The sequence below is a fragment of the Gavialis gangeticus genome, unplaced genomic scaffold (genome assembly GCF_001723915.1).
Source record: "Gavialis gangeticus isolate Ggan-Ray unplaced genomic scaffold, GavGan_comp1, whole genome shotgun sequence".
NCBI lineage: Eukaryota > Metazoa > Chordata > Crocodylia > Gavialidae > Gavialis > Gavialis gangeticus.
Genome location: NW_017728992.1, coordinates 108524125 through 108550182, shown reverse-complemented (window position 1 = coordinate 108550182; position 26058 = coordinate 108524125). Strand labels below are relative to the sequence as shown.

General features: G+C 41.9%; 1 protein-coding gene across 1 annotated transcript in view; it reads left to right on the top strand.

Annotated features, from left to right (window-relative positions):
• The window catches only part of KLHL14 (kelch like family member 14), a gene marked incomplete at its 5' end in the record, with an annotated part of 109509 nt that extends 88893 nt beyond the window's left edge, over positions 1 to 20616 (top strand). The window contains 4 exons of the mRNA XM_019518943.1: positions 4430 to 4620; positions 4727 to 4885; positions 13702 to 13859; positions 17872 to 20616. Of these exons, the coding sequence (XP_019374488.1) occupies positions 4430 to 4620; positions 4727 to 4885; positions 13702 to 13859; positions 17872 to 18012 (649 nt within the window). The remainder of the gene's footprint in view (positions 1 to 4429; positions 4621 to 4726; positions 4886 to 13701; positions 13860 to 17871) is intronic.
• Positions 20617 to 26058: the final 5442 nt, after the last annotated feature.

The window sequence follows — 26058 nt, the reverse complement described above, 5'->3', positions numbered from 1 at the left end:
CATCCTGTGCCCCTCTGCTCCGGCTGGCAAGTGGTGGCAGGGCAGAGCCCCTGCTCTCAGCACTGATGCGGGTGTGGTGGTGCTGGGAGTGGGGGCTATGCCATGCTGCTGCTTGCTCCCTTCTGCCTCCCTTCCCCCCACGCTGGCTGGGTAAGTGGTGACAGGGCAGAGCCCCCACTCACAGCACTGAGTACCCGCATCAGTGCTGGGAGCAGGTACTCTGCCCTGCCAGCACTTGCCAGCCGGCACAGGCAGGGTGGGTGCTATTGCTGCTTGCCAGGAGGGGCGGGCACTGCCACTACTTGCCAGCCCACACAGGGGGGCACAGGATGTGGGTGTGGCAGTGCTGGGAATGGAGGCTATGACCTGCTGCTGCTTGCCCCCTTCCACCCAGAGCAAGCCGTGCCAACATCCTGCCTCCTGCCTCCCCCCCACCCCAGCCTGGCTGGGCAAGTGGCAGCTGGACAGAGCCCCTACTCTGAGCACTGCCATACCCGCATCCCATGCCCCCCCACCTCCCTCCCCGAGTCCTGTGTCCTCCGCCCTGGCTGGGCAGCTCCAGCCCCAATCCCTACCTCCCCCACGTTCCTTCCCTCCCCCCAACCCCAACAGACTTACCAGCTGGAGGCAGCTGTCAGCTGCCTGTTTTAGTCTATGGCTGCATCTCCAAGTCGGCTGAATCTTTTCCAAAGTTTTTCTGAATTGATTCAGAGCTTTCAATTGGTCTCCCAATTCAATTCAGATTCAGAGATTCTGTCCCCAAATCAGGCCAAATCTCCTCCAGATCAAATTGGCTATCAAGGCTTTGCACAGCCCTAGTAGCACCTACTTTGGACTCATTCAAAAGGCATTTGGATGCTTATCTTGCTGGGATCATTTGATCCCTGCAGACTTCCTGCCTCTGGCAGGGGGCTGGACTCAATGATCTCACAAGGTCCCTTCCAGCCCATAATGCCTATGAAATCTATTAAATCTATGAAATCTCCCAATTTATGGAATGCACTACTGCTAAAAGTACAAGTCAATTAGCATTTCTGTACCTGGGTAGTTTCAGCTTTGAACTAAGTGTGACCAAAGCCTGGTAAACATCAAAGCCTTTTCTAGTATTTTTAAAAAATTAATTGAAGTGTTTCATTTAGAGATTCTTCTGCAATATTTTTAACTAAAAAATACTTAATTGTGCCAGTGCAAAGAAAATGAAATAGTCTAGAGGCAGACCAACCTAATTTCACTGTCCAAAGTGAATTTAATGAGAAAAACTCAATAAATAGAGATAAAGAAAGTAATCTTGTCTTATTTTAATCTAACCTTTATTAATAACATAAATGGAAAAAACTTTTGTTTAAAACAAATCATATTCTCAGTGTCCCTTTAACAAGATCCGGGCATTGTTATGTCCAGTAATAAAACTGATAGCTTTAAAGCTAAGTTTAGTCATCACATTTCATGTTTCAGGGTATAAATTCAATACCTGTGGGGATCAGGGAAAATGTCTTCCCCCTTTCACATGTGCAGCATTGTAAAATTCAGCTGAGTTCATTAGGGGAGCTTTTCACAATCCACTGAAGCATCACGTATTGGCTACTGCTAGAGGTAGAATGTGGGACTAGGAGATGGATCCATTTTCTGATCCACAGTAGTAATCGAGTATAACTTTTGTTCCAAGAGTAGCTAGTCTCTTTCCTGTTTTGTTGGGGGAAAAGTTGCTAATCTGAAATCAGGTATAGTATATTATAGTCTGGAATAAGGTTTGCAGCGCTTAGTTAAATGAAGAACAATGAACAATCTACTATGTTCCATTTTGTGCTAAATGGGTTCATACCATAAAACGTTAAATCTTTGTTGTTGGAGCTTTTGCATAAACATTCACATTTAATCAGAAGTGTAGAGCATCCTATTTCATTTTGGCTCCTAACAGTGACACTCTGTGGATAAAACCAGGAGTACACATGCAAGACTGTTAAGAAAATCTTTGCTTAAATAGTCAGATCTGTAAATGGTACCTTATTCTGTGTACTGAGGTTGGACAAAAGTTAAAGGAAGTCCTAGACAACAACATATACGTGTTTTATATTGCTAAGGTCAAATTCCAGTGCACCGACTCCTTCTTCATGGTTGGCATTATGTATATAGTCTAATCACATACAGTTTTGCACTATGAAATTCTTTTGTTAAAAAGTATTTGATAAATTTGCTCATTTTATATTTAGATTTATAAATAGTTTAGTTTATAAATATTTAGTTTACCTGAGAGAAACCTGATAGCATGACAATTATATGCAATGTACCTTTGCTATTCAGTCATATGTCAGTAGATTCTACTTGCCAACTGACTGATAAATCAAGTGTTAGTAATTTAATTTAACAGCTCCTGCAGAGACCAAGAGTGTCTCAAGAGAGCATCCCTTGGCCACCTTCAGCAGCAACCTCCTTTGCTGTTAGTGTGAGCCTTGTTCACTGTGATGGCATTGTCAATTTTATGGCAAATAGGCCTTGCACAACTGAGGACTTAATCCTGCACATTTCAGGTTACCTATATACACACAGGTAAAAATGAAGAGCAGAACAGGGAGTGCAGGAACCCAGTTCTTCATTAGTGAGGTCACAGCTGCCTAGGCATGAAATCTGTGAGTAAGACTGCCGTACATGTAGACCACTGGTTCTCAGCCTGCGACCTGCTGGGGGGAGCAGGAGGAGGGCAATCAGAGGCAGGGGGTGCCACGTGCATATGTGCGCCAACACATGCACATGGCAGCCAGGCAGCATAGACAGCAGTTTCCTTCAGGTAAGTCTATGCAGGACGGGGTGGGGACAGATTGAGGCCCCCATGGTGAAGGAGGGAGGGGGATAGCAGGGCAGGGCTGGGACTGGCAGTGCTGCCCAGCTGGGGCAGTGCATGGGGCCCAGGGCTGGGGCAGGATTGTGCAGCTGGGGAGCGGGACGGAGCCACAGGCAGCTCGTCGGGGGGCAGGAGGTAAGGGGGAGGGAGGGGGAGACTGGTTTCCCACTGCTGTGCACACTCTCAGACGGAGGCATAGGGGGCATGTACCCCCCATATTTGTGCACATGGTGAGGGTGGATGTGGGCTGCCCTCCCTTCAGGGCCTTCCACAGCAGAACAGGGTGGGGGAAGGCTTGGTGTTGCGCCCAAGAGCTTGCCGTGCTACTATAGTGAGGTGTCCCCACCACGTGCCTCCCAGAGCATGTCTATAAACACCCTAAGTGCCTAATGTTAGCTGTGCAAGTTTGAAAAACCTGCCCCATGCCTTGAATTAGAAACTATAATCACAATGTATACATTAGATGTAGTGTCCCGTTTTCACTGAGTAGTAGCATCTGACAAAGCAAGCTGTTACTTGTGAAATCTGAGGTATCTGAATTAGTCTATGAGGTACAACTCTGTTGCCTCCTGCTGAGTAACAGAACTGTATTTTAAAATGCCTACTTCTCTCTAGGTTCAGACTCCATTAGGAGTTTTGCCAGAGTAAAGACTTTAAGAATGACCCCTAAAAGTATTGTCAGTCTTAACTGGGCTCAGGCCTGAAGTATTCTTTCTCATTTTGTTGCCACAAATAAAGGAATTGATCCTGCCACCTTGGCCGTGATAGTTCTCTTTCTAATATCAGTGGGAATTTTCTCTAGTATTTTCACAATACTTATCAGCCTTATGGTCTTATTGCAGTAGTAGAGACTTACTGTTAATTTTGGAGTAGCAAGAAGAACAACCTATAGAAGTGTGGTCATCCTGCAGTCCTGTCCAGAAACATTAATTAGCTTCCCACATGCCTGAGTTGCATGTAAAAACAGATGGATGACTAGAAACTTTGTTCAGGGCTAGTTATATGGTGATGGACCTCTGTGAGTTAGAGGGCAGAAATATAATACTGTGGCTAGCTTAAGGAAAGTTGTTCTATTTGCAGTACTGCAGAAAGAGGAAAAAAATGATAATTGAAGAAAAATTTTGATGATGTGGTTCTCTTAGTAAATTGGGAACAATGACCCTTGAAGGACCATAAAGAAAGTGAATGTCAAGATAATTTATTATTGTTACATTATCTACCTCATTTTTCACTTTGTCTTACTGAGTTGTTATATCCTTACAAGGTACCAAATGCCCCAAACATTAATGAACGCCTTTTTTATCCTTCAGTGGTGTGAAAAACCAACAGCTTTGGAAAAAGGCATTCCCCACCAGATATATGTGTGTTAATTGTTTTGACACTGAAAACAAAGTACTCATTTGATGCAGAACATGTATCTGATTACCAAACTAGATGCAATCTTTAAATGATCCAAAACGTTTAAGATCCATGGACACCCCCGTTTGAATTAGAACTTGAAACAGCCTCTTATTAAGACCAAGGCATGAAATGCAGAAAATGTTTTAGCATCTAATTGGCTTTTTTTGTGTATTTTGTTTTATACTCTAGGAGAGCCAGTTTCTATGCATGTCGGCTTGACAAGAACTTGTATGTGATCGGTGGAAGAAATGAAACTGGCTACTTGTCCAGCGTCGAGTGCTATAATTTAGAGACAAATGAATGGCGTTATGTATCTTCCCTACCACAGCCTTTAGCAGCACATGCCGGAGCAGTGCATAATGGCAAAATATATATTTCAGGCATGTCTTTTTTCTACTTTCTGCTACATACAAAACAGAGCTAAAATCTTGTTGCAAGGCCACATCTTCATTTATGCTAATTAATGAAGATATATTTATTTTGTAGGGGGAGTTCACAATGGAGAATACGTCCCCTGGCTATACTGCTATGACCCTGTCATGGACGTCTGGGCCCGAAAACAGGACATGAACACAAAGCGAGCAATCCACGCTTTGGCTGTAATGAATGACCGACTATATGCTATTGGAGGAAACCATTTGAAAGGTCACATTTTTAATAACAAAACATTTCCGTATCCTGTTTCCTGATAAAGGGTACTTTTGTTAGATAGTTATTGTTAACTAAGTTAAAAACCCTGGAACACAATTTAGCAGGACGGTTGAGCCAGCAATTTTAAAAACATTTTATACAAATTATTTTAAAATTATAATAGTATATTAAATGTGTGAGTAATGAATGCTTTAGATAATAAAAATGGGAGTTTCCATTACTCAAAAGCATGGGCAATTTGTCATTACCATGAATTCAGTGAAACAAACAGATTATTCTTTGACCCTTAAGTACCAGCAATATTTTCCTCTGTAAATCATTTTCCAAGATGTGCAGTTAGAAAGAGCTTTATTCAAAGCTGCACACAGAAACAAACCCTTAATTTAATGAAAAAACATCCATTAATTATTAGGACTAGTGTCCTAAAATCCCCTTTTAGTATTAAATGTGGCCTGAAAATTTTAATTCTGTATTCATTATTTTTTAGGTCTCTCATTTTCATTCTTTAAAAGGGTTTTATTAAAATTATTGGTACACAGGCATCCATTATTCTTTTCTCAGTAGTAACATGCAACTCTCATTAAAGTTAAAAAGAAGCTGCTCATTTTGTCAACTTAGAAAATGAGCACAGAATAGTTTCAGATGCAATTCCTGCCCCTGGGTCCACTGACAGTATTTATTAGTTTATAAACACAATATTCTATTTTTTTGTTTACCTTGTTGCTACATGAAAAGGCTACACAAAAGGAAGAAGCAAATAGTAGCATTGACTATGGGTACAATGTTCAAAAGAGCCTATGTCTCAATGAGATTCCTAAGTCTTTTAGGCACTTTTCAATATTCTGTCTTATTAGCATAATTGTTCTGTGTCCCATAGTATGTGGGACCAGAGAGCAAACACAAAGTCTTTTTGGTAAAAAGCAACAGCACATGTGCCTCAGTACTGAGTGCAGAATTGACTGGATGTGTAGTCTTCAAATGCGTGTCATGGATGGACACCAAAAGAGTAAAAGCTGCCTGCACATTGCTCGCCTAAAAACTGAGTTACTTTTATTTAGGTGCCAAATGTGTAAATGTTGGCTTTTGAATACTAACTCCTTCAGAATGCCACCATTCATCTTTCTGTTGGAATAACAAAATAATAAAGAGCACAAAAAAATTCTCATGTAACAGTCAGACAAGGTTCTTTGAGCAGATGTGATATTTTTTATTAGACCAACTGAGTAGTTGGAAAAAAGTTCTTAGCAAGCTTTTGGGTGTAGTCACCCTTCTTCAGGCATAGGGAATCTCTGCTGGAGTCTCTGCTGGATTCTCTGTATCCAAAAGCTTGCTAAGAATTTTTTCCAACTACTCAGTTGGTCTAATAAAAGACATCACATCTACTCAAACAACCTTGCCTGCCTGTGTCCTTAGCCCAACATGGCTACAACCAAAAACCCAGCCTCATATAATAGAAGCACAGGCTAAAAATGCTTTTCTCTTCCCTTCTTCTTCCTTTTCCTAGATTGTGTCATCCTCTGCAGTAGAGGAAAGCAGTGAAGAAAGGGACTCAGTTCTGTAGCATAACTGGCAGGGGGGCAAGCGGGACACCAGCCATGGGCCCCATTATGTCTCCCGCCACCCAAGAGTCTTTGCCACAGCAGGCACAGCCCTGTACAACCCAGACATTGGTGCCAGACACACGCAGCCCCATTCCCTGTTGTTTATTTGGAGGTGAGAGGTGGAATAACACTGTCCTTTGGACAGTTTTGTCATAAAAAGCACAACCCTGAAGCTAGGGGGTGGGGAGGAGTGGCAAATAAGACACCAAGTAGCTGGGACTGATCCCTGTCCTTCAGTGGCAGCAACCTGAGCCTGTGCTGCTACAGCCGCAGCTGCAGCAGTAGCACCTTCACCCAAAGTGAGGAGAGCTGGGGCGGATAAGACTCTGCTCATTTTCCCCTCCTTCCCTTCCCCCACTGCCCACTATCCAGGAGTCAACATAACTCTGTCAACCTCTCCCCCCACCTCCGCACAAACCCCTGCCCCAAGCACTGAAAAGCTTTCTATGCCTCTGATTGACATGCAACAGCACACAGGTTTCACTGAAAAGAGTCCATCTTACCAGATTTTAACGCAGTTCACAGAAGCATTTCTGCACTGGGTTCTGAATGCTTTAGAAATAGAGGGTCATATCCTCCACCAGGGTTCATTGGCTTTTATCCATTGACTTCACTGGAGTAATGCTTGTATGTACCAAATGCTTGAATATTTGGCCTTAAACTTTTAGGACTGACTTTTTTGTCAATGTCCATAGTATCAAAATGCAACATTTAGTCTTTTATTACTTCTTTTCACAAGAGAAAATATAAGTTAATCTATCAACCTTTGTCTTTTGGTCAGAATAGGAATCACTATTACAGTGTATCAGAGCAGACTCTGCATTCATGCACAGGTGCCCACTGTGACCACAGGTCTTATTTCCCTGGTAGCTTTTCCAGTTTCACCAAATGCACTTTAGGAAAAATGGAACCTTGTATTAAGCATTACATTTTTTTTCTCTCTACCGCTGTTGCCTTAAATGCTTTCATCATGGCTGAATTGCTCTGAGGCAGTAGACATTTGCCATCTTGACTTCTGAAGTGCAGTCTTTTTGGGATACAAGCTCTTTGGAAAATGTTTCTTCTTTTTTTCTGTGATTAACAAAAAGAGGAGATGCAAGTGAATGCATGGGGGGAGGGGTTGGAGTCTGTTCTCTTGGGAAGAAGCAAGGATGCTCTGATAGCTTAATGGCAAAGTGCTCATGAAGCTGGATCTTTGTTCTAGTGTCAGCAGTGTGTTTCCCTCATCATAACTAATCATGTGTATACTGCAGTTTATTAGGGAGGGCTTTGACAGATTCTGGGCATGCTATGTTTGCCTTTCTATGGCCCCTTGAAAATTTTACAGCGATGCAAAATTATTTCATCACAACTATTCATTCCTGGCATGAACTAATAATTTTGCAAGCATCCTTATTATGAGCTACCCATCACTAAATGTCCTTTCACAAGTCAAATCCTCCTTCTCTCATCTTCTTTCCCTTCTTTAATGAGGAAGAATAAAAATATAAAATGTTATGTCTTCATATATTGAAAAGGATGCAATTTTCTTGCTGTGATCCTAAGAAGAAAATTGTTTTGGGCTATCTTGAAATCTTGGGTACTTCATAACGAGAAATTTTGGGGAACATCTAGAGCAGTTAAGGGTTGTCATGAATCTCCTGTTTCTGGATGTTCCATTCATTTACTCTTTGATTTGGACAAATGATTTAATCTCTCTGGATTTCAATTTACCAAAAATAAAGAAACTAGTACTTATTTCAGAGGGGTATTATGAAAATCATGGAATAATAGTAACCTATTTAGCTAAAACTGGGAAAAAGTGTGCCCAGTGTCACACTTAAAAGGTCACAGATTTAATCTATTAAGGAAGAGAAATTGCTGAGCCTTAAAATGTTTATTGGGGAAATCTAACAAGCTGCTGCCAAAGTAAGTGGTTTTCCCTTTTTTCAAAACGATACTAACTTATTTTGTTCACTCATAACTCCAAAATGGTTTAATGTGAAGACTTCAAAGTTGCAAATATCCCCAATAACAGTTAGCAAACAGATGTAGTTTTGCCTTTCTTCTTTCTCTCTCTCGCTGTAATTACAGCACATCAGAGCAGCCTCACTACATATGTATAGGCACCCTAAATGTCACAGATCTCTTTGACTTTCTGGATGTAGACCCAGAATGGCACAACCATGGAGGCTAGTGTAGGTAGAGGCTGTCCTTCCTAGCAAGCATACAAATCATCCGGTCTACTGTTAGATCTGACAGCTACATTCAGTAAACTTAATGAAGTGGTGTTGACTCCCCAGAGCATTGGAAAGGCTTCCCTTGCATGGCTTCATTCTTTCCTTGCTGACCACAGTTTTACATAGTTATTCATCACCGGTGAGGCAGTTCCACAGGGTTTCCGCTTGTGCGTTTTCACATCCCTTATGTACATGGGGACCTTACGAGGGTTGGTTAATGAGAAGGTATAGTCTGCTGTACTCAGCTCTACTTCTCTGTTTCCACTAATTCAGTGGTTTTCAAACTGTGTTCCACAGACCCTGCGGGCTCCACAATCAGTCATCAGGAGTTTTGCAAAGAGATTGGGGGTAATGGAGGAAGGGGCAGGGAGGTGGCATGCAATCACTGCCAGGCCAGTTCACCTAGCTCCACGTCAGCCTTTAGGATAGGAGTAGTAGCTGCACAGCAGAAGTATTATGAAAGGGTTTTGTGACTTTGCTTTAATTCATGAGCACAGAGAGATAGTTAGCCATGTTAGTCTAAAGTCAGGTAGAAGGCGGGATAGGTTACACCTTTATACACTAACTAAATCAGAGCTACATTGCATGAGCTTTCATCAGATACTATAAAAGGAAATGCACAGAGCAGTGTTTCAATAGAGAGAGTGATTTGAATGCAAAAGACAGGGAAGGAATGGGAGGAGGGAACAGTGCTGGGAGAGGCAAAAAAGTAATAAACTGTTAGGCACAAAGGGTCAGAAAAGCTAATTCAGGTAATAAGTTAAGAAGAATCGCTAGTCCCTCTGTAGACAGTAGTTAACACAATCCAGTCTGTGGATGATTTCTTGTTCCGCAGTATCGCGTTCAAGTTTATTTTTAAAGTTTTGTTTTCTAAGTACAGCTACTTTGAGGTCAGGATGGAGTGTCCAGGGAGATTAAAGTGTTCGCCACAGGCTCAGGTGTCTTCGTAGAACTGATGTCAGATTAGTGTTCACTCATTCTTACATGTAGGGATCACCTCATCTGTCCAATGTATTATTGAGTGCCTGACTTGAAAAGCTGGTAAAAATTGGAGTATGGATGAATTAGCTGGCTGAAACTCAATGCAGAGCATATTAAGGTGACACTGTGTTGTTTCAAGGAGGCAGTGAGAGAAAGTGACAGTTACACCTGGCTTTTCACTGAAGGTTTACTATTTTTTTTACTAAAGTTTACAACCTACAGTTCCTATTCGATTATAGAGCAGCAGTGACCTGGAAGAACTTTTTTCATCTCTGTCTAGCTAGGACTGGCTTACCATTTTTTTTGGATGGAGTCCTTGTCACCATAATACATACCTTTGTCACCTCGTGACTATTGCAGTGCATGCTACAGGAGGCTACACCTTAAATCAGCCTGGAAATTGTAGCTGGAACTGAACATGGCAGACTGTTTATTAAGTAGTTTATCTTCCTGGAAGCATGTGACACCAGTACTCTTGAATCTGCAGGTTCTGGCTACTTGTTGGTTTCTGGGTGAAACTGAAGGTGCTGGTTTGAATAGCTTGAATCTGTTGACATACAGGGAACACTATAAAGCCAATTAATCTATTTACTTAGACTTCTGGGGAAAGATAGGATAAAGGCTGTCATTGGCAAGTGAGGTAGAATATTGTTTGGAACAGCTTTTATCACCTCCCCCTTATCTTTTAGTGGTAAGAGAAGTGTAATGATTTGGTCAGTTTTGTTATGAACTTATCTATCTTTCCAATTCATGATATATACATATCATATATCAAAAGAAATATACATTAGAAAAGTTGGTTTACCTATCTGTTTATAGAGTAATATTTGCCTTCATCCTTTTCTGACATTACTTTTTGAAAATTTTAATACTTACAAGTGTTAGGAAGAAATGGAAATATTTTATTTATGTATTTATTTATTTGACAATAACAAATTCCTGGATTTAAAAAGTCACTGGGAGAATGCTACAGGGAAATCTATAATTGTATTAATTTAAAGCAATACTTGAAATACATTTTTAAAGGCTCAAACATTTAAAAGTTAGTGCGACAGTTCTGGTTATTCTGCCCTTCCTGAAGCCTAGTGCCCTTAGTAGCCAGACTGGCCTGGCCATTTTCCTTGGCCACCTCCTCCTCTTGCTTGCCATGACTTGATGTAGCATATTTTTAAGAGGATGCTACTCATGAGGCCTGGGGTGGCCTATTCCTTCCTGCCTTTTACTTCTTTGCCCTCACCCCATGGGCGTACTTCCTCTTTAAGAGGGTCTTAATTGCCTTAAGAGCTAGAATCGTGACCTCCAGCCTTCTTGGCCTCTGCCCTTTTTATCTGGCTGAGCTCCCTCAGCCCAGGTGCACTATCCCTGACTCCGTGCCCCAGCCCCACATGTCTCTGACCAGAGCTGGTCTCACAAGCATCCTGCTCCATGCAGCCAGACCTTCCCTGCAGCCACAACTCAGTCCTGTAGTCACAAACTTAAATAAAGGAAATAAACCAATACACAAAGAGTTAACCATATGTTACTAACTCAGACTCAGCCCCCTCAGCCATAACCACTGTTACCTTCAAAAGGAGTGGCGTGGATTCCCCCCAGTCCCAAGATAACTCCTCTCCCCTGGCAGCTAGCTCTGCCTCCCAGCTTCTTCCCCTACAGCCTGCAGGCCTGGACTTATATAAGCCCAGACCTGCCCTTTCTGGTCAGATGGCCACTGCCCCTGGAGATGTGCCCAGCAGTTCCTACAAAGCCTAATGAGTTGTTGAACTGTTCTTGCCCTGCAGCCTTCCCGGGATTTTTAGCAGGCCCTGGCCTCAAGTTCTTGCTTGGGGCTGGCTGTTGCAGCAGTCTGCCCATGTGGGCTACAAAAGTCCTTCTCCCCCTCTGATTGCAATTAAGAGAGTTTTAATTCTCTGTTACAGTCAGGAAGTTCAAAGTTATGGCTAAAAAAGAAACAGTTGAAAAGCTGGAAATAATAGCTTTTCAAAGCCCTGAAGATGACAAAACAATCAGCAAAGATTAGATTAGAAAATAGCAGATTTGATGTTCTTAGCCTTATCTTTGTCTTTTTGTCCCTCACTTCTTCTCCAGTTACCAGTGGAAAATCCACAACTGTGGCCTTATGAAATAAATGCTAGTGTTCCCTGTTGCATATATGAAAATTCAGATTGTAGCATGGTGATGGAGCCTTGCTGGCATGTATGAGGTACTGGATAATTGTAAGCCTGTCTTGTGCAAGTAGACTATGGGAGTCTTTAGCCATATAATCAGGTTGAATGTGGAAGAAGTGGGCCTCTGTTTTATATTTATAACACATTAATGTAAAACTGGGATCCAGTTACATTTGTATAGTAGATGGATTCATAGTTGTGTGGGAGCCCTGTGTCGAGAGGAATGTAGTAACAGGGCAAGTAAGCGGTTTTGACTTGACTGCAGAGATGAGAGTTTGAGCCCTGTTACCAACTTGAGCTAAAGGATGCCTCCAATTAGCCCACCTGCAAATGGGAATGTGGTTGTTTAGGGTAGGGAGTCATTCTCTTGTTACTGCAAGGTACAAAACCACAGTACACTGATGAACCATTTGGCTTGGGCAGGCCTTTAACTATGTTAGGGAAGTAATGCAAGATAATACGCTCGCTGGCCTGCAGGCCTTCTCCATGATGGAGAGGGTATAGCGGGACCTGCCACTAGAGGCAGATGTGGCACCTCCTTGTGGCCACTCCAGTCCCATCTCTCTTCTCTCTGGCTAATCAAGGTACCTCCCTGTACTGGCCTGCTGCACCTTCAATAGTATTTTGAATTCAGGAGGCTGCCCAATCCATCAGAGTGATTCTTTCATTTCTTTCCACCAGCCTCTCATCCCACCACTCAGTTCAGTCCACCAGGCTCTTGTCATAAATAAACATTCCCAGTTAGGGCTTTGTCATTATCCCCAACTGTCAGTCCTCAGTTAGGGACTCTCAAATCACCACCCTCACATTCAGCTTGCTCTCTCTCCCTCTCTCGCTGCAGTCTTTAACAGTCTTTTGTCAACTGCAGCACCTTCCCCGAGCACCCTCAGTAGTCCCCTTCAGCTATCACCGTGCCTCACATTTCAAACAGCAACCTAAATTAAAATCTAAATGTGGTCAGTTGCAGCTGGGGTGGCTTTCTCTAAGCTCTTTTCAGGTACCTACTCAGATCTGTTGGCTTCTCCCAGCTCAAGCCCTCCTAGGCCTACGTACAGCTCCCCCCAGTCTCCAGCACTGCTTCTCCACTTAGTACAGGGAACTCCTTCAGCTGGCACAGGCTGGGGCTCCCTCACAGGAGCCAAGCTTATATGTCCGTATTCTATACCCCCTTCTAGTCACCTGACCTCTGATCCTCTGGGCCAGGCTCAGGGGTTTCCCACTTTGACAATCTGCAGGGGAATAGCTTTGGCCTGCTTCTTTATGGCTTGTGTGTACCTCCTGTGTGGTGCTAACAGGCTTTTTGCAGCTAGCCTCCCTTCAAGCTGTATCCCATAGCCTGCCTTCCTGTAGCACTGTACTTACTTCCAGTAACAGGTGTTAGGGGTTCCCTGTTTCAGAGGGATTGCAGACAGTTTTGCAGGTCATAGGTCAGTACATGATATTTTTTTCAGGGCTAAGAGGTATCAGTGGTCTGATTGTGAAGGTTAAATGGTGGCTAGGTAAGGGCACAGGTAAGTTTGTCATCACAAACATTACTGTTAGTTTTCAGACTTTTGAAAAATAAAGATGGTCTCAGACCAAAACACTGGATCCCAGTTCACCATAAAATTTGGAAATTTCAAATCCAGGTCCAGACTTTACAGCTCAAACCTGTATTTAACATACTTCCAGATTTCCTGATTTTTGTATGTTTAGAAAATTCCTATTAGTATTAGAAAATCATTGTTCATTAGGTCCTTTTTCATGGTACCTGCAGTCATTCTTTTGGAATAGATATTATTTTTAAGGCAGTCAAGAAACTCAAAGATGTCTGCTTTAAGTTATTTTCAAAATCTTCTGTGCAGGTTTCTCCCACCTTGATGTCATGCTTGTGGAATGCTATGATCCAAAAGGTGACCAGTGGAATATTCTTCAGACACCTATCTTGGAAGGCCGCAGTGGACCTGGATGCGCAGTTCTTGATGACAGCATTTACCTTGTAGGAGGCTACAGCTGGAGCATGGTGTGTACCCTTTTTTCTAGAAATGGTTCCTCTTACCATCATTATTTACATCTCCAAAAAAACCCCCCACTGTGCTGCTTCTTTTCTGTCTTCTAGGAAACGTTGAAAGTATAACTCAGGGGCTGTCAAAATCTTTGATGCACCAAGAATATATCCCCATGGTTGATTTGTTTGATTGGCTTGTGAAATTGTTGTTTCTTATCAATCATTATAAGAAATAGTTTTATTTTTCACTGAGTGTAAATTCAATACAAAGTTCAGGACCCACATTTGGAAAAATGATAGTGGTTTTGCTGCCCACCTTTTACACAGGACCATAGTCTAGATTACAAGGACAGAATAGGCTGGGTGTAGACTCCTTCGCCCCTCCTGTTAAAACTGGCTTACTGAGAGCAAGAGTGTAAGACTTATGGAACTGGATAAAAAGTAAGCAAGAGGAAGACTGACTCTGTAGTCTTCAAGAGAGAGGACTCCCCCAGGAGGAGAGAGACCAAGGTTCAAATTCAGGAACCCAAGACTGTTTAATGCTGCCTGCTGCTAGGACTATTTGTGTGTTTTATATTAAGCAGTGGTTGATTAAAAAAAAACAAAAAAACAAGAAAACAAATGAAGTAGGGACCAGAATCCAGGTGCCTCACAGCACTGATTTGTGTCACAGTGCACCTTAGGCAGAAGGTGGATCACTTCTTAGTATACTCATGAGCTGAAGTTGAAGTAGCTAAGGATCTTTTCAGACAAAATGGAGTTACCAAATGATGCTAGGCACCTACATATTTTTTGCAACCATTAAAGCAGGTGATGTAGTCAACTAAACACCACCTACGTTCTGTTTAGCCACATCTGAGAATGAGTTGTAGTCAGTGTTTATTGGCTACAACTGTGCAAAAGAACCCAAAAAGCTGCTGACCAAGGTGACATACAAGCAATATATAGGGGCATCAGAAAAGCTCTTGAGCCTGCAAGTTCAGAGGAAGATCGCTCCTTTAAAATCCACCCCCCCGGTGAAGTCATCAATGACCGCAATAAGCAGTTGAACAGCAATGAGTTGAACATTACTTAGAAATCTACTCTTGTGAAAATGTGGTTCATGACTTCTCTCTCAATGCACATGAAGACCTTTCAACCCTGACAACGCTTGACCATGAACCTACTGTAGACAGAGTAGAAAAAGGCATTGATCAGCTTGCTTGTGGTAAAGCCCCAGGTACAGATTGTATATTGGCTGAAGTTAATTTTGGGAAATCTGTCCTCCTCTTCCATGTGCATGAACTAATATGTATGTGTTGGAAACGAGGTGTCAAGATATGAAGGATGTAAACATAGTCACTCTGCACAAAAACAAAGGGGACATGAGCAACTGCAATAACTATTGCACTATATCCTTACTTTGCATCATTGGGAAACTGTTCGCCAAAGCTGTCCTGCTAAGACCGCAGACCCTTGCAAACAGAGTCTACCCTGAGTCTTAATGTGGTTTCAGATCTGGTAGATCCATGATGGATATGATACTCTCCTTAAGAGACACCTACAAGAAAAGTTCTGTGAACAAAGGAAATCTCTGTACATACAATAGCATTTGTTGATTTCACCAAAGCTTTTATTCTTGTTAGCAGAGACGGTTTGTTCCAAATCCTGAAGAAGATTGGCTGCCCTCCTAAGCTCCTGAGTATCATCAAGTCCTTCCATGTCAGTATGCGTGGAACAGTGCAGTTCGATGGGTCACATTCAAAAGAATTTGAAACCAAGAGTGATGTCAAGTAGGCCTGTGTCCTCGCTCTGATTCTTTTGGGGATTTTCTTTGCTGTCCTACTCCAATATGCATTCAGTAGCTGTTCAGAGTATGGTAAACTCTTTTAACCTTGCTCATCTCCAAGTGAAAACAAAAACCCAAGAAGTTCTTGTCCATGAAATTCTCGACGCTGATTACTCAGCATTGCTATTCATTCAAAAGCAGGACTGCAAAGTCTCATGGATCACCTTTCTCATGCCTGTGATGATTTCAGTCTGACTGTTAGACTAAAGAAGACAGTAGTCATGGGTCAACAAGTTGACTGCCCTCCCAAAGTTAGAATAAATGATGAAAACCTGGGCTCCACTGTCTCTCAAAATCTTGGCTTGGAAGCCAAAATTAATGCTTGTATTGGAAAGGCAAGTGACGCCATGGCTCAACTTCAAAACAGAGTTTGGAAAAACAGAGTGCTTACTCCGTTGACAAAGATCCCTGTCTACAGTGCTTGCATACTTAGCTCTTTATTGTACGGCAGCAAAATGTGAACTCCTTATGCCAAGGAAGAAAGATAACTGAACAGTTTCCATCTTCAATGTCTCTGCTGTATCCTGGGCATAACATGGTGTGATAAAATCTCCAGCTCCACTGTTCTGGAATGGGCTGAGATATTACCCAGTATATTTGTGCTCCTGAGACAGACATATGTCTCCATTGGTTAGGATATGTGAACCAGATGAGCAATGGTCAAATCCCCAAGGATATAGTCTATGGTGAGCTGACTGCTGGCAAACATCCAAACATCAACTTGGATGGCCCAAACTCTGTTTTGTTGTTGTCTGCAAGAAAAACCTTCGTGTGCTGCGCAGCAATGGCCAATGCTGGGAATCAGTTGCTTCAGACCACTGCAAGTGCAGAGCCACTGTATAGCAGGGCCTACATCACTTCAAGATGAGTTAGCAAAGAGGCGTCAGAGGCAGGCAAGACAAAATGATACTTGGTGTGCCAGTGCAAGCTCAACCAAGTTTGTATGTGCAACTTGCCAGAGGGTCTGCTTGTGGAGCATTGGACTCCTCAGCCTCTCAAGAAGATGTGGTGGGACCCAGTAACCTACCAAGGGCACAATCCCCATGGTCTCCTGAGACCAATGGCTGCCAATGAGTGAATGAATGATAAAGATTTGAATCTGTCTGTAAGTCTGCAAACCCTGATGCCTAAATTACATTGTAAAATAAGTATACATGTTGTGAAACGGAAATTGTACCAAACAGAAGTGACTGTACTCTGGCAGAATTGGGAGTCAGGTGATATAAGGTATTAATCTTTACACTGCCACTGGCTCACTGCATTGCCTTGGGCAAGTCACTTTGCATTTGAAGTCCCGCCAGATGGGTTTATTATCATTGAAAGGTGAGAAAACCTCTCAAAGCAGTATTAATTAATGTCATATGGTGCTTTGAAGCCAGAATTTATTTCATTGGTGCAGGAATGAGTCCTTAAGGTGCTGCAGAGTTATTCATTGTATTTGCTGTTTGCAACAACGTATCTGCATGTACCGTTTCCATTTGACACTCGTATGCACATTCTGTAAGTGTAAGGAAAACCCAGTGTTTTAAAAAATTTAGCTCTTTCTGTCAATTTTGATATTAAATAAAAGTTTTTATTTTATTTTATTTATCTTGCTTCCTTTGTTTATGGGAATAGCCCCACAGGCTTGGATTGAAAAACTTTTATAATCAAGTCTGATTGTCCTCTTATTTATACCAGATTCATATCACTGTAAAATAATGACTTCTGATTTTTCACCTGAGTAAGGGAAAGGAACTTTGTATATTTTTACATCATCTCTGAATAGTGTGTGTGTGTATGTGTGTTTATGAGGTCATGAAAAAAGATACTGCTTGAGCTTGTTCAAGGTAGTTTCAGTTGTTTAAAGACTATTAGCATCTTTTCTTCACGTGGTTTCCACGTAAGCCAAAATATTTTAAAATTATTATAATTAATCTGGGGCACAGTGATACAAAAATATGTAGTTTGGTGGAACAGAGTAATGATTTTGGTTGCCTCAGTCTGTGTATACTCAGTTTAAGACACTATTAAAGAGGCCTGATGATTTTAAAAAATCAGTACTCAGCACTTCATAAAATCAGACCTATTTAAAGACTCCTAGGTAAGACATCAGTGATCACTAGTTGTTTTTGGAAAATTTGGCCTGTTATCTTTAATCCAGTTTGCCATTTGGATTCTGCTTCCATGGTGTTTCAATGAGACTTTGTTTTGTTATAGGGGGCCTATAAATCTTCGACTATTTGCTATAGTCCTGAGAAGGGAACCTGGACAGAACTAGAAGGAGATGTGGCTGAGCCACTTGCTGGCCCTGCTTGTTCAACTGTCATCCTGCCAGCCTGTGTACCATACAACAAATAACAGTCCTGGAACATTGAAATGAACAATGTTGCATTCTGGAAAGTGATGACGGGTGACGTAAATATTTTAATAGAACAGAATTCCTGGTAAACAAAACTACTGTAATCAACCCCTTATTTCATATTTATGCTTTAAAAGCAAACTAGAAAAAAAAATCTTGTCCCATCTCAGATAGATGCCGGTGTCTTGTGAAGCAAGTAGCTAGAACACACCGAACATTACATGCTGACAGACTGCCATTTCAGACTGATTTTAACTTTTTCCAGCTACAGAGAGATTCCTCACATCAATTTTAACTGTAAAAAATGAAGGCTAAATTTCAAGTTCAGCCTGAAAAGACAAGATCAGTATTGTGCATTGTATTCTACCTGCATGTGATCTATGTTGAAGTCATGAGGATGTTGTGTTCATGAATGCTTCAAAATTCAGATAGTAACAAGCTCACACTGCATTGCAGAATTGTCTCCTGTGTAATCCTATCCTACAGCTACTTCACATGCTCTGCAAGCAACACAGCATCAGAGGATCATAAAAGGTAAAGAAATATCATTCGTTTTTTGCACAACTTGGCTTCTCATACACTCTGCCTTCAAAGTCCCCCTGTGTAAGTGCAGCAAAGAGCAGACTACAATGGAAGTCATGCTTTACGGAGCACTTCTTGCAGTAGTGATTTAGGGATTAGGAACAAATTCTCCTCTTAGCTACAGTGGAGTAAATGCACAGTCATTCCTCAAAAATCAGTGGGATGAGTGTTTTTACTTTGGTGTAACTGAAATTCTGGCCTATAACACAAATCCTGGGTTAAGACTGTAAGTTATTACTGTAACCTGTTAAAAGAAATCCAATCTGCTATTACAATGAGTATACAATAATTCTTTTCTCATTTCCACTAACCTGTTAGAAGTGAACACAATTGCTATTTGCTTCCAAAGACAAGAGTTTAAACATAATTGTGCCTCTTCAAACTCTTTAATCAGTATACACAGTTTTGGAGGAATGCTGGTAAATAGCTAAAATTCTCATCTGTGATTTACCTTAAAATATGTATGATCAGAGGGGTTTTCTCCATTGATCCAGAGAAACGTGAGGATGGATTCTCTGCTGCCTTCTACCTTGTATAATTATTTACACATTGCATAGAAAATCCAAAAGGCTATTAAGGCAGAATGGTAGAATTTTGCACCCACTTTATGGAGTTTTAATTGTTGACACTGGGGATAAGTCAATGACAAATCAAGTCCTATGAATTTTATGCCTATGTCTTCTTTTTGCTGGCTTCACAGCAGTATTTCACTTACAATACTGTACCTGATTCTCTGCTGCCTGTCTGCTAGCATACTCATTTATACCTGTGCAAAGTACATGTAAAACACTGCAATTTACTCATGGTTTGCATCCACTTTACACTTAAGGCCAGCTTCTCAGCTGGCATAAATTAACATAGCTCAATGCATTCCAGTTGATGCTGCCTGAGGATCTTGGGTTTTTATTTGCAAGTCCATAAACAGATACACTGGGTGACAGGCAGTGGAGAATTAAACTCAATATTTCCAAAGCTTTGCATATTTTTGTCAATATCATTTGTTGAGGATAATGGTAGAAGAACAAGAAGCAAAAAGCTACTGTCTGTTGGCTTCTGTTGAAGTAGGAATAAACATGAAGGGGAAATCATTATTTGATTTCTAAAGTAGGAAGAAAAAGAACAAATATGGTTAAAAATGTCACTGGACATTCAAGAGTCTAAGAGAGTAACATAAATATTGGGGAAGACAGATCATGGGACTGCTTCTCCATGTCATCACTCCAGTTTTTTACAGTGTAAGTCCTTGCTTGCAGTAGAATTACACAGATGTAAAAATGAAGTAACATATTACAGACTGAGGCTGTATAAATGCAATAAATTAATGGGTGAGGCAGCTGCACATCTAGAAAAACTTGTTTAAAGTAAATAATTCTCTGAAGCCACTCTGTAATGTGCTGGGTGGTTTCCCAGGCATAATCACTAAGGAACTCATAAAGGTGGAGTGTATACCCTGAAATCTCAACCCATTTCTACTGTATAGTGCAATCTTAGTTGGTTTTGTATTTATTTGTATTGTTCAGATCCAAGGGATCCCTTGTAAAATATATTTGGTGCAATCATGACATTTTTTCTTTTCTGTTGAAAGTATATAAATATAAATATATATAAAGAGGAAACCTGTTACAGTACTAAATGAAGAAACCTCGAATGACATTTAAGATCATGATAAGGTCTGCCATACAGCACTGACTGTCACCTGTCTCTACTAAAGTGTACCACTTTAAAGGGTATTTGTTGTCCTTTTTAGTGGTTCTTTTTTTTACCAAGATAATTTAAAGATTTGTGAGGACTGTATGTAAATCTTTCTATCTTTCAGGAAGGCATGACCAAGGCAAGTGCTAACTGAATAAGTCAGACTGTAAATTTTGTACAGTATTAGAATGTGTAAATGAAGCTTGCTTGTAGGGGGAAAACTTTAAATAAAACTTTATGTACTAATTCAACTCTCTGCCATATTCCTACTTATAAAGTGTATGTATAAATAATATCTACATTAAATTCTTTGGAAGTTTTTTATTATGTAGATGTGTAAACATTTTTATTTTGTGATTATGCATAACCAGTTCCCTCTTCTCCAGGCATGATCTACTCAATGTTGTAAAGGTACATTCAGGGGAAGAATTTGGTCCACTACATGCTTCATCTCTATTTAAATTAGTAAAAGTCCTATGCACGTGCCTGAGGTCAGACTATGACCCCAGAAAATGTAAATCCTGTTACACGTTTGTGAAATCTCTGCCGTGTCTCCATCCCTTCTTCAGATCCCCATGTCTTGGTATACTCTTCCTAGTGGACCAGGAGCCTTAACATTAATCCATTTTATGATAAATTCAATAAAAAGGGCTCTCTCAGTGAAATAGTCTTCACTTTGTAATATAAGTTATGTTTATGAGGATTCTTTTCTCTTTAAAATTTCCCCTAATCTTATTATGTGCGTTTTCCTTATTACCTGGAAAACCCTGATTTAGAAGCTAGGTAGGGGGTCTGATCTGGTATGAGTATGTAAAGACAACAATTTTGCAGTGTTGCCAGTATTGCCAACTCTTATGATTTTTGGAATTGTTCTTAAAGTCTGCGCTTCAGGAATGTGAAAAACCTAGCTCTTTCTTTTATATATAATATATTTTTGAAGGACACATTCTTGCCCTATAATGTAATAGTGGAACAACAAGGTGAGGTGAGACTCTTGCCCTCTCCAACAAACAGGGTAGTGTTGCTCCATAATATTCTAGGATGCACAGAAAAAGAGAAAGGCATCCTAGTATGCCAGCCTTTATGTGTGTCCTGAAGTAGAGTATAACCTGCACTGTAGGGGATATCTCTTTCATCAGTTAGTGCCAGCTCCCGTAAGGTGCTAAATACCCACATAGTCTCTTAAAAGAAGAAGCCCTAAAGTTTTACTTCAGAAGTTATTTGCAAGTTTTCCGTAGCTTTTGCTTATTTTGCATCTTCCATCTATGAAAGTGCTGGTCTAGTTAGTCTAACTCAGATGTGAGCAAACTCTGGCCCATGGCAGACTCCATTTCCCAGCAGCTCCTGTGGCAGTGGCTCCTTCTGGCTGCCACCACCTGACTCAACCCCGCGGCCTCAGCAGCCCAGCCTGTCCGTCCCACACCAACTGCCAGCTGGGACCCACACAGGCAAGGTACGTGGCTGGGTGGCTGGGATGGGCCACAGCTGGGAGTAAGACGGGTGGGTGGGACTGGTGAGACTCCAGGATCTTGGGGTGGTGACAGCAGAGGGCTGGGGCCAGAGCAGAGCCCTAATCTGCTGCCTGCATACCCCTGTGCTGAGCATGGGTTTTGTGGGCAGGCATGTGGAGGGAGCGGATCACAGCTCTGCCTCCCGCTGTTGCCACCCCAAGATCCCTGCCCCAGCCCCAGAGCAGCTCCCCACCCAGCTGTGCGCCCTATCTGTGGAGACCCCGGGATCGTGGGGCCGTGACAGTGTAGGGCTGGGGCAGGGCCCCGATTCTTTAGTCTTGTGCTGCCACAGCACTGCGCTGTCACAATCCCGGGGTCTCCACGGAGACTGGCCGGGGGCTGCGTAGGCAGGGGCTTCTGGGAAATGAAGTCTGGTTGCGGGCCAGATCCACCATTTTCCCCACCCCTGGTCTAAGTACATTTGTAACCCAACATATGCACAAAATTCATGGAAATCCTCACAAAGGACTAAGTCCAAATTACCCACATACAAAATACTGCAGTTCTCTTGTGTTAAAGATTAGTTCGCTTTGCATTTCCTTTCTTAAGCTAAGCAGGTTGGACCTGTGTGAGGGGAGCTAGAAATTGCAAACAAGTAACAATGAAAGAGCACTACAATTTAATCAGCAAAATGTATGCTATTGAAAATCTAAGATATACATTCTGATTTGTAGAATAGGATATGTTTTGCCTCTCTAGTTAGGCCTTTAAAATTCAAACGAAGGAAGTAGTGATCATAGCACTGGAGGTCAAGAGTAGCTAGTAGGAGGAGAAACGACACTAATGAATTCTAGAGGGCTTGTAATGCCATAAAAGATTCAGTTAATCTGCAGCATAGATGTTGATCAGTGGAACTGAACCTAACTCTCTGGACCTTGTCAGATGTATTCTGTGCATGTCAGTGTTCCACACCAATTACAGATTTTAGAAGATGCTCTCATGCAAAACTATGTGCCCTAATATATAAGCCAGCTCAGATGTAACTAAAATTAAAATCTGGCTGTGGCAAATCTCTGTGATCCTGATATATGAAAATCCAAATAAATGATTTGTTCACAGAAATGAAAAATAACTTCAGCAGGAAATTTCAAAATTACTTATGCAGGATTAATCCAGTTCAATGAATGCATCTTACGTTGATTAATAAAGCATCCATGAATTGCAAAATAAAACTAGAGGAGACTTGTGCGCTGTTATATTTGTATACTTTACTGGAGCTGGAGAGAAGTGTATGCACATAAGGAGATGTGGTCAACCAATGTATTGCTTTAATTGTAGGGGATAGAAAACAAATATTGATTTCCTAGTTGTATTTTCTCTCCACAATTGCAATCTACTTTTAAATTGTTTTACTTATGTCTTGAGGAGTATAGTCACCACATTTATGTACCAACATGCTGAATAAGTACAGGGCAACTAGTATGTTTTCTACAATGACTCTAGTCATCATCTGAGTGACATCTGCAGCTTTCACTGGCAAAAATGCGGGGACTTAAGCATTAGCTGATCTAGATGTGCATCCCTCTGTTTACACACAAATTAGAATTAATCTAGTAGCACCATCTCTTTATGACTTGTTGCACCTGGATTTAAATGACCTTAAGTGAAACCTTGCCAGTGACCAAATAGGTGGGAACAGATACAAAGAAATTATTTGGTTCTTTCCTTTTTTTTATTTTTTAACAAGTCTTGCATTCTCTTGAATTGTTCTTCTGTACTAACTTCCAAAGAGCAATCTGTTGGATTGCTATTGGTTTATTGGAGAATCTGCTCTTCAGTTCAGAAAATACAATTAATCATCATAATTTAAACAAAAGCAATGCTTATTAATGGCTGTGGTGAATTAGCTACAAGTATCTTGCAAATTTCATTGAACTCCTTTGATTTAGGGATGCTTCTGTTTTTTCATGCCATTATGAAGGTGTCAGAATCCAACAGATATCGAACAGAAAGTATCCGATTCCCACAGGGGAAATATCAATGTTATTTTACCTATTTGAAGAATTTGCAAGAATTCATAAGAAATATAGTTTGAAACTTCTTACCACAACAACTACATTCGCCATAAAAAGGAAAACCCTAGAAAGCCAGGAGTCTTTAATTCAAGAGGCTTACTGTTTATCAAGATACTCAGATATGTACTATTCTAGAGGTTTGTGCCTCAAGAAGTCTGCAGTGTAAATCTGAATAATCCATATAATGTTTACCATTTGTAAGGATAATCTGGGAATCTAAATTAGTTGGTTAATAGAATATGGAACCCTCTACTTCTGGGCTGTTGGCTTAAATCAAGCTTGGGTCTTGGTAGTAGCAGTTCATATTGTAATAGCATCTGAAGACCCAGCCAGACTGACAATAACAAAGTCATTATTCTCTGATAATTTTTGTGGCCAGGGCACAATAAGTTTGGAGTTCTCTGTTCAGTTCCAGTGGTACCAATAAATAGTCTTGATTAGCCATCACAGCCAAGATTGAATAGCCATAAAAGCTGTAAACAGGCCTTTTCCTCTAAAACCACCTTACCAAAACAGTGGTAAGGCAAGTGGTAAAACAGCTGCTGCTGTCTACATTCAAGCTAGGGACGGAAGTTACATATAAACCAGTATAAGAGATTGGAAACCGATCTGAAGTCTGAAACACAGCAGAAGTTAAGTGTGCATAAACCGCTTTCAAAATGGCTGAAACCAGTTTAAGATAAACATGGGTGAATGTAGTATCAGACTTAACTGAATTTGGTTAAATAGGTTTACTGAACATCTGTCCCAGATCCCTTGCAGATTTAAGTTAACTCACAGTTCCCTAGCATCCCAGAATGCTTTGCACCTTCCCCTGCAAACCTCCAGATACCCCAGGGGTGGGGTGGGGGGCAAGCCTTGGCCCATGCTGTCTGCTCTAGCTGAGCAGGGAGGCATGCGCTAGTGCCCCCCAGCTTCTGGCCTAAGCCACTGCAGGCATGTGGCTGCTTTTCTGGAAACAAAAGTAAATGTCTGTTCACTTGCTTATTGGTTCAGTCTGCACAGTTTAGACTAATCTACGAAGACTGAATCGATTCCACCTCAGGTTTTTTGACTGTCTATCCTTAGCCTCAATGGCAAGCACAGAACTTCATCTGTTGGGATATTGGTCTATTTCATTAGCCTTAAATTTACATAAAAATTTATGTACAAGCTGGAAAAAGTACACCAGAAGAACTACACTGTACTTCTGCTTTCTGTTTCTTTCTCTTGTGTGCCATGCAGTTTCTAATGATTTGCCAGTTAAGGGCATATCCACACATGCAGGCATGTGCACTTGCAGAAGCTCAAATAGCAGCGGCACAGATTTGTGCCAGAGATGTGTACCTCAGCACATGTGCTTGACCATGCACTTTGATGTGGAGCAAATTGTGTCATTTGGGGCAAACTGACCCTGCCCAGCTTCTCCTAGATCTTCAGCCAGGGGGAGCTCTAGCTCTAGCTATTGTGCTGGCCCTAGCAGTATAAAAAGCTACCCTAGTGAGCAGCCCAGGGCTAGTTGCCCTCAGACACTTCTGAGGCCCAGCCAGTTGGTTCTGGGGACACTACCCCTTGTGACAGTTGGACTGCAGTAGCAGCCCTCACCTAGAGTGGCCCCTGTACCCTCTACCCACTACAGCAGTCTGGCAGTGGGGGCTGCTGCCTGGCTGTGACCTGCTGCCACCTGTGACAGCATCCATGCCCTTGGACATGCGGCCCCATGGCCACACGCCTGCCAGACCCAGGTGGGTACTGCACGGCTATCTGGGCTGTGGTATGGGCACTACAGCAGAGCTGCCTGCACCTCTGGACCAGCTGCCAGTGGGCTGTGGCTGCACAGCTGGCCTTCATATGGCACTGCTGTCATGTCTTCTGGTGCCCCTGCTTTGCCATCTGCGCAGCTATCGCTCAGATGTGCTTGTTGCAGTGGCCCACTTTGAACTGTTGAAACGTATCCTCCTGGCCCCAAATGGGGTGGGGGGGTTGGGGGTGTGTGGATTCTGGTTGGATTGTGGGGGGGGTTCATGGGTGTGGAGTATGTGAGTGGGGAAGGAGGTGGGGGGCTTGTGGGGGTGGGGTTTGTTGCTGGGGGTGTGAGGTTTGTGGATGGATTGTAGGGGATTTGTGGATGTGGGCTTTGTAAGTGGGTTTGTGGGGGTGTAGGATTTCTGGGGGGGTTCATAGGAGGGTTCTGGGGGGCTTACAACATGTCCTCACACCTGCCATACCCCCACAGTGTGCAGCAACAGCCAGCAGTGGGCCCCTG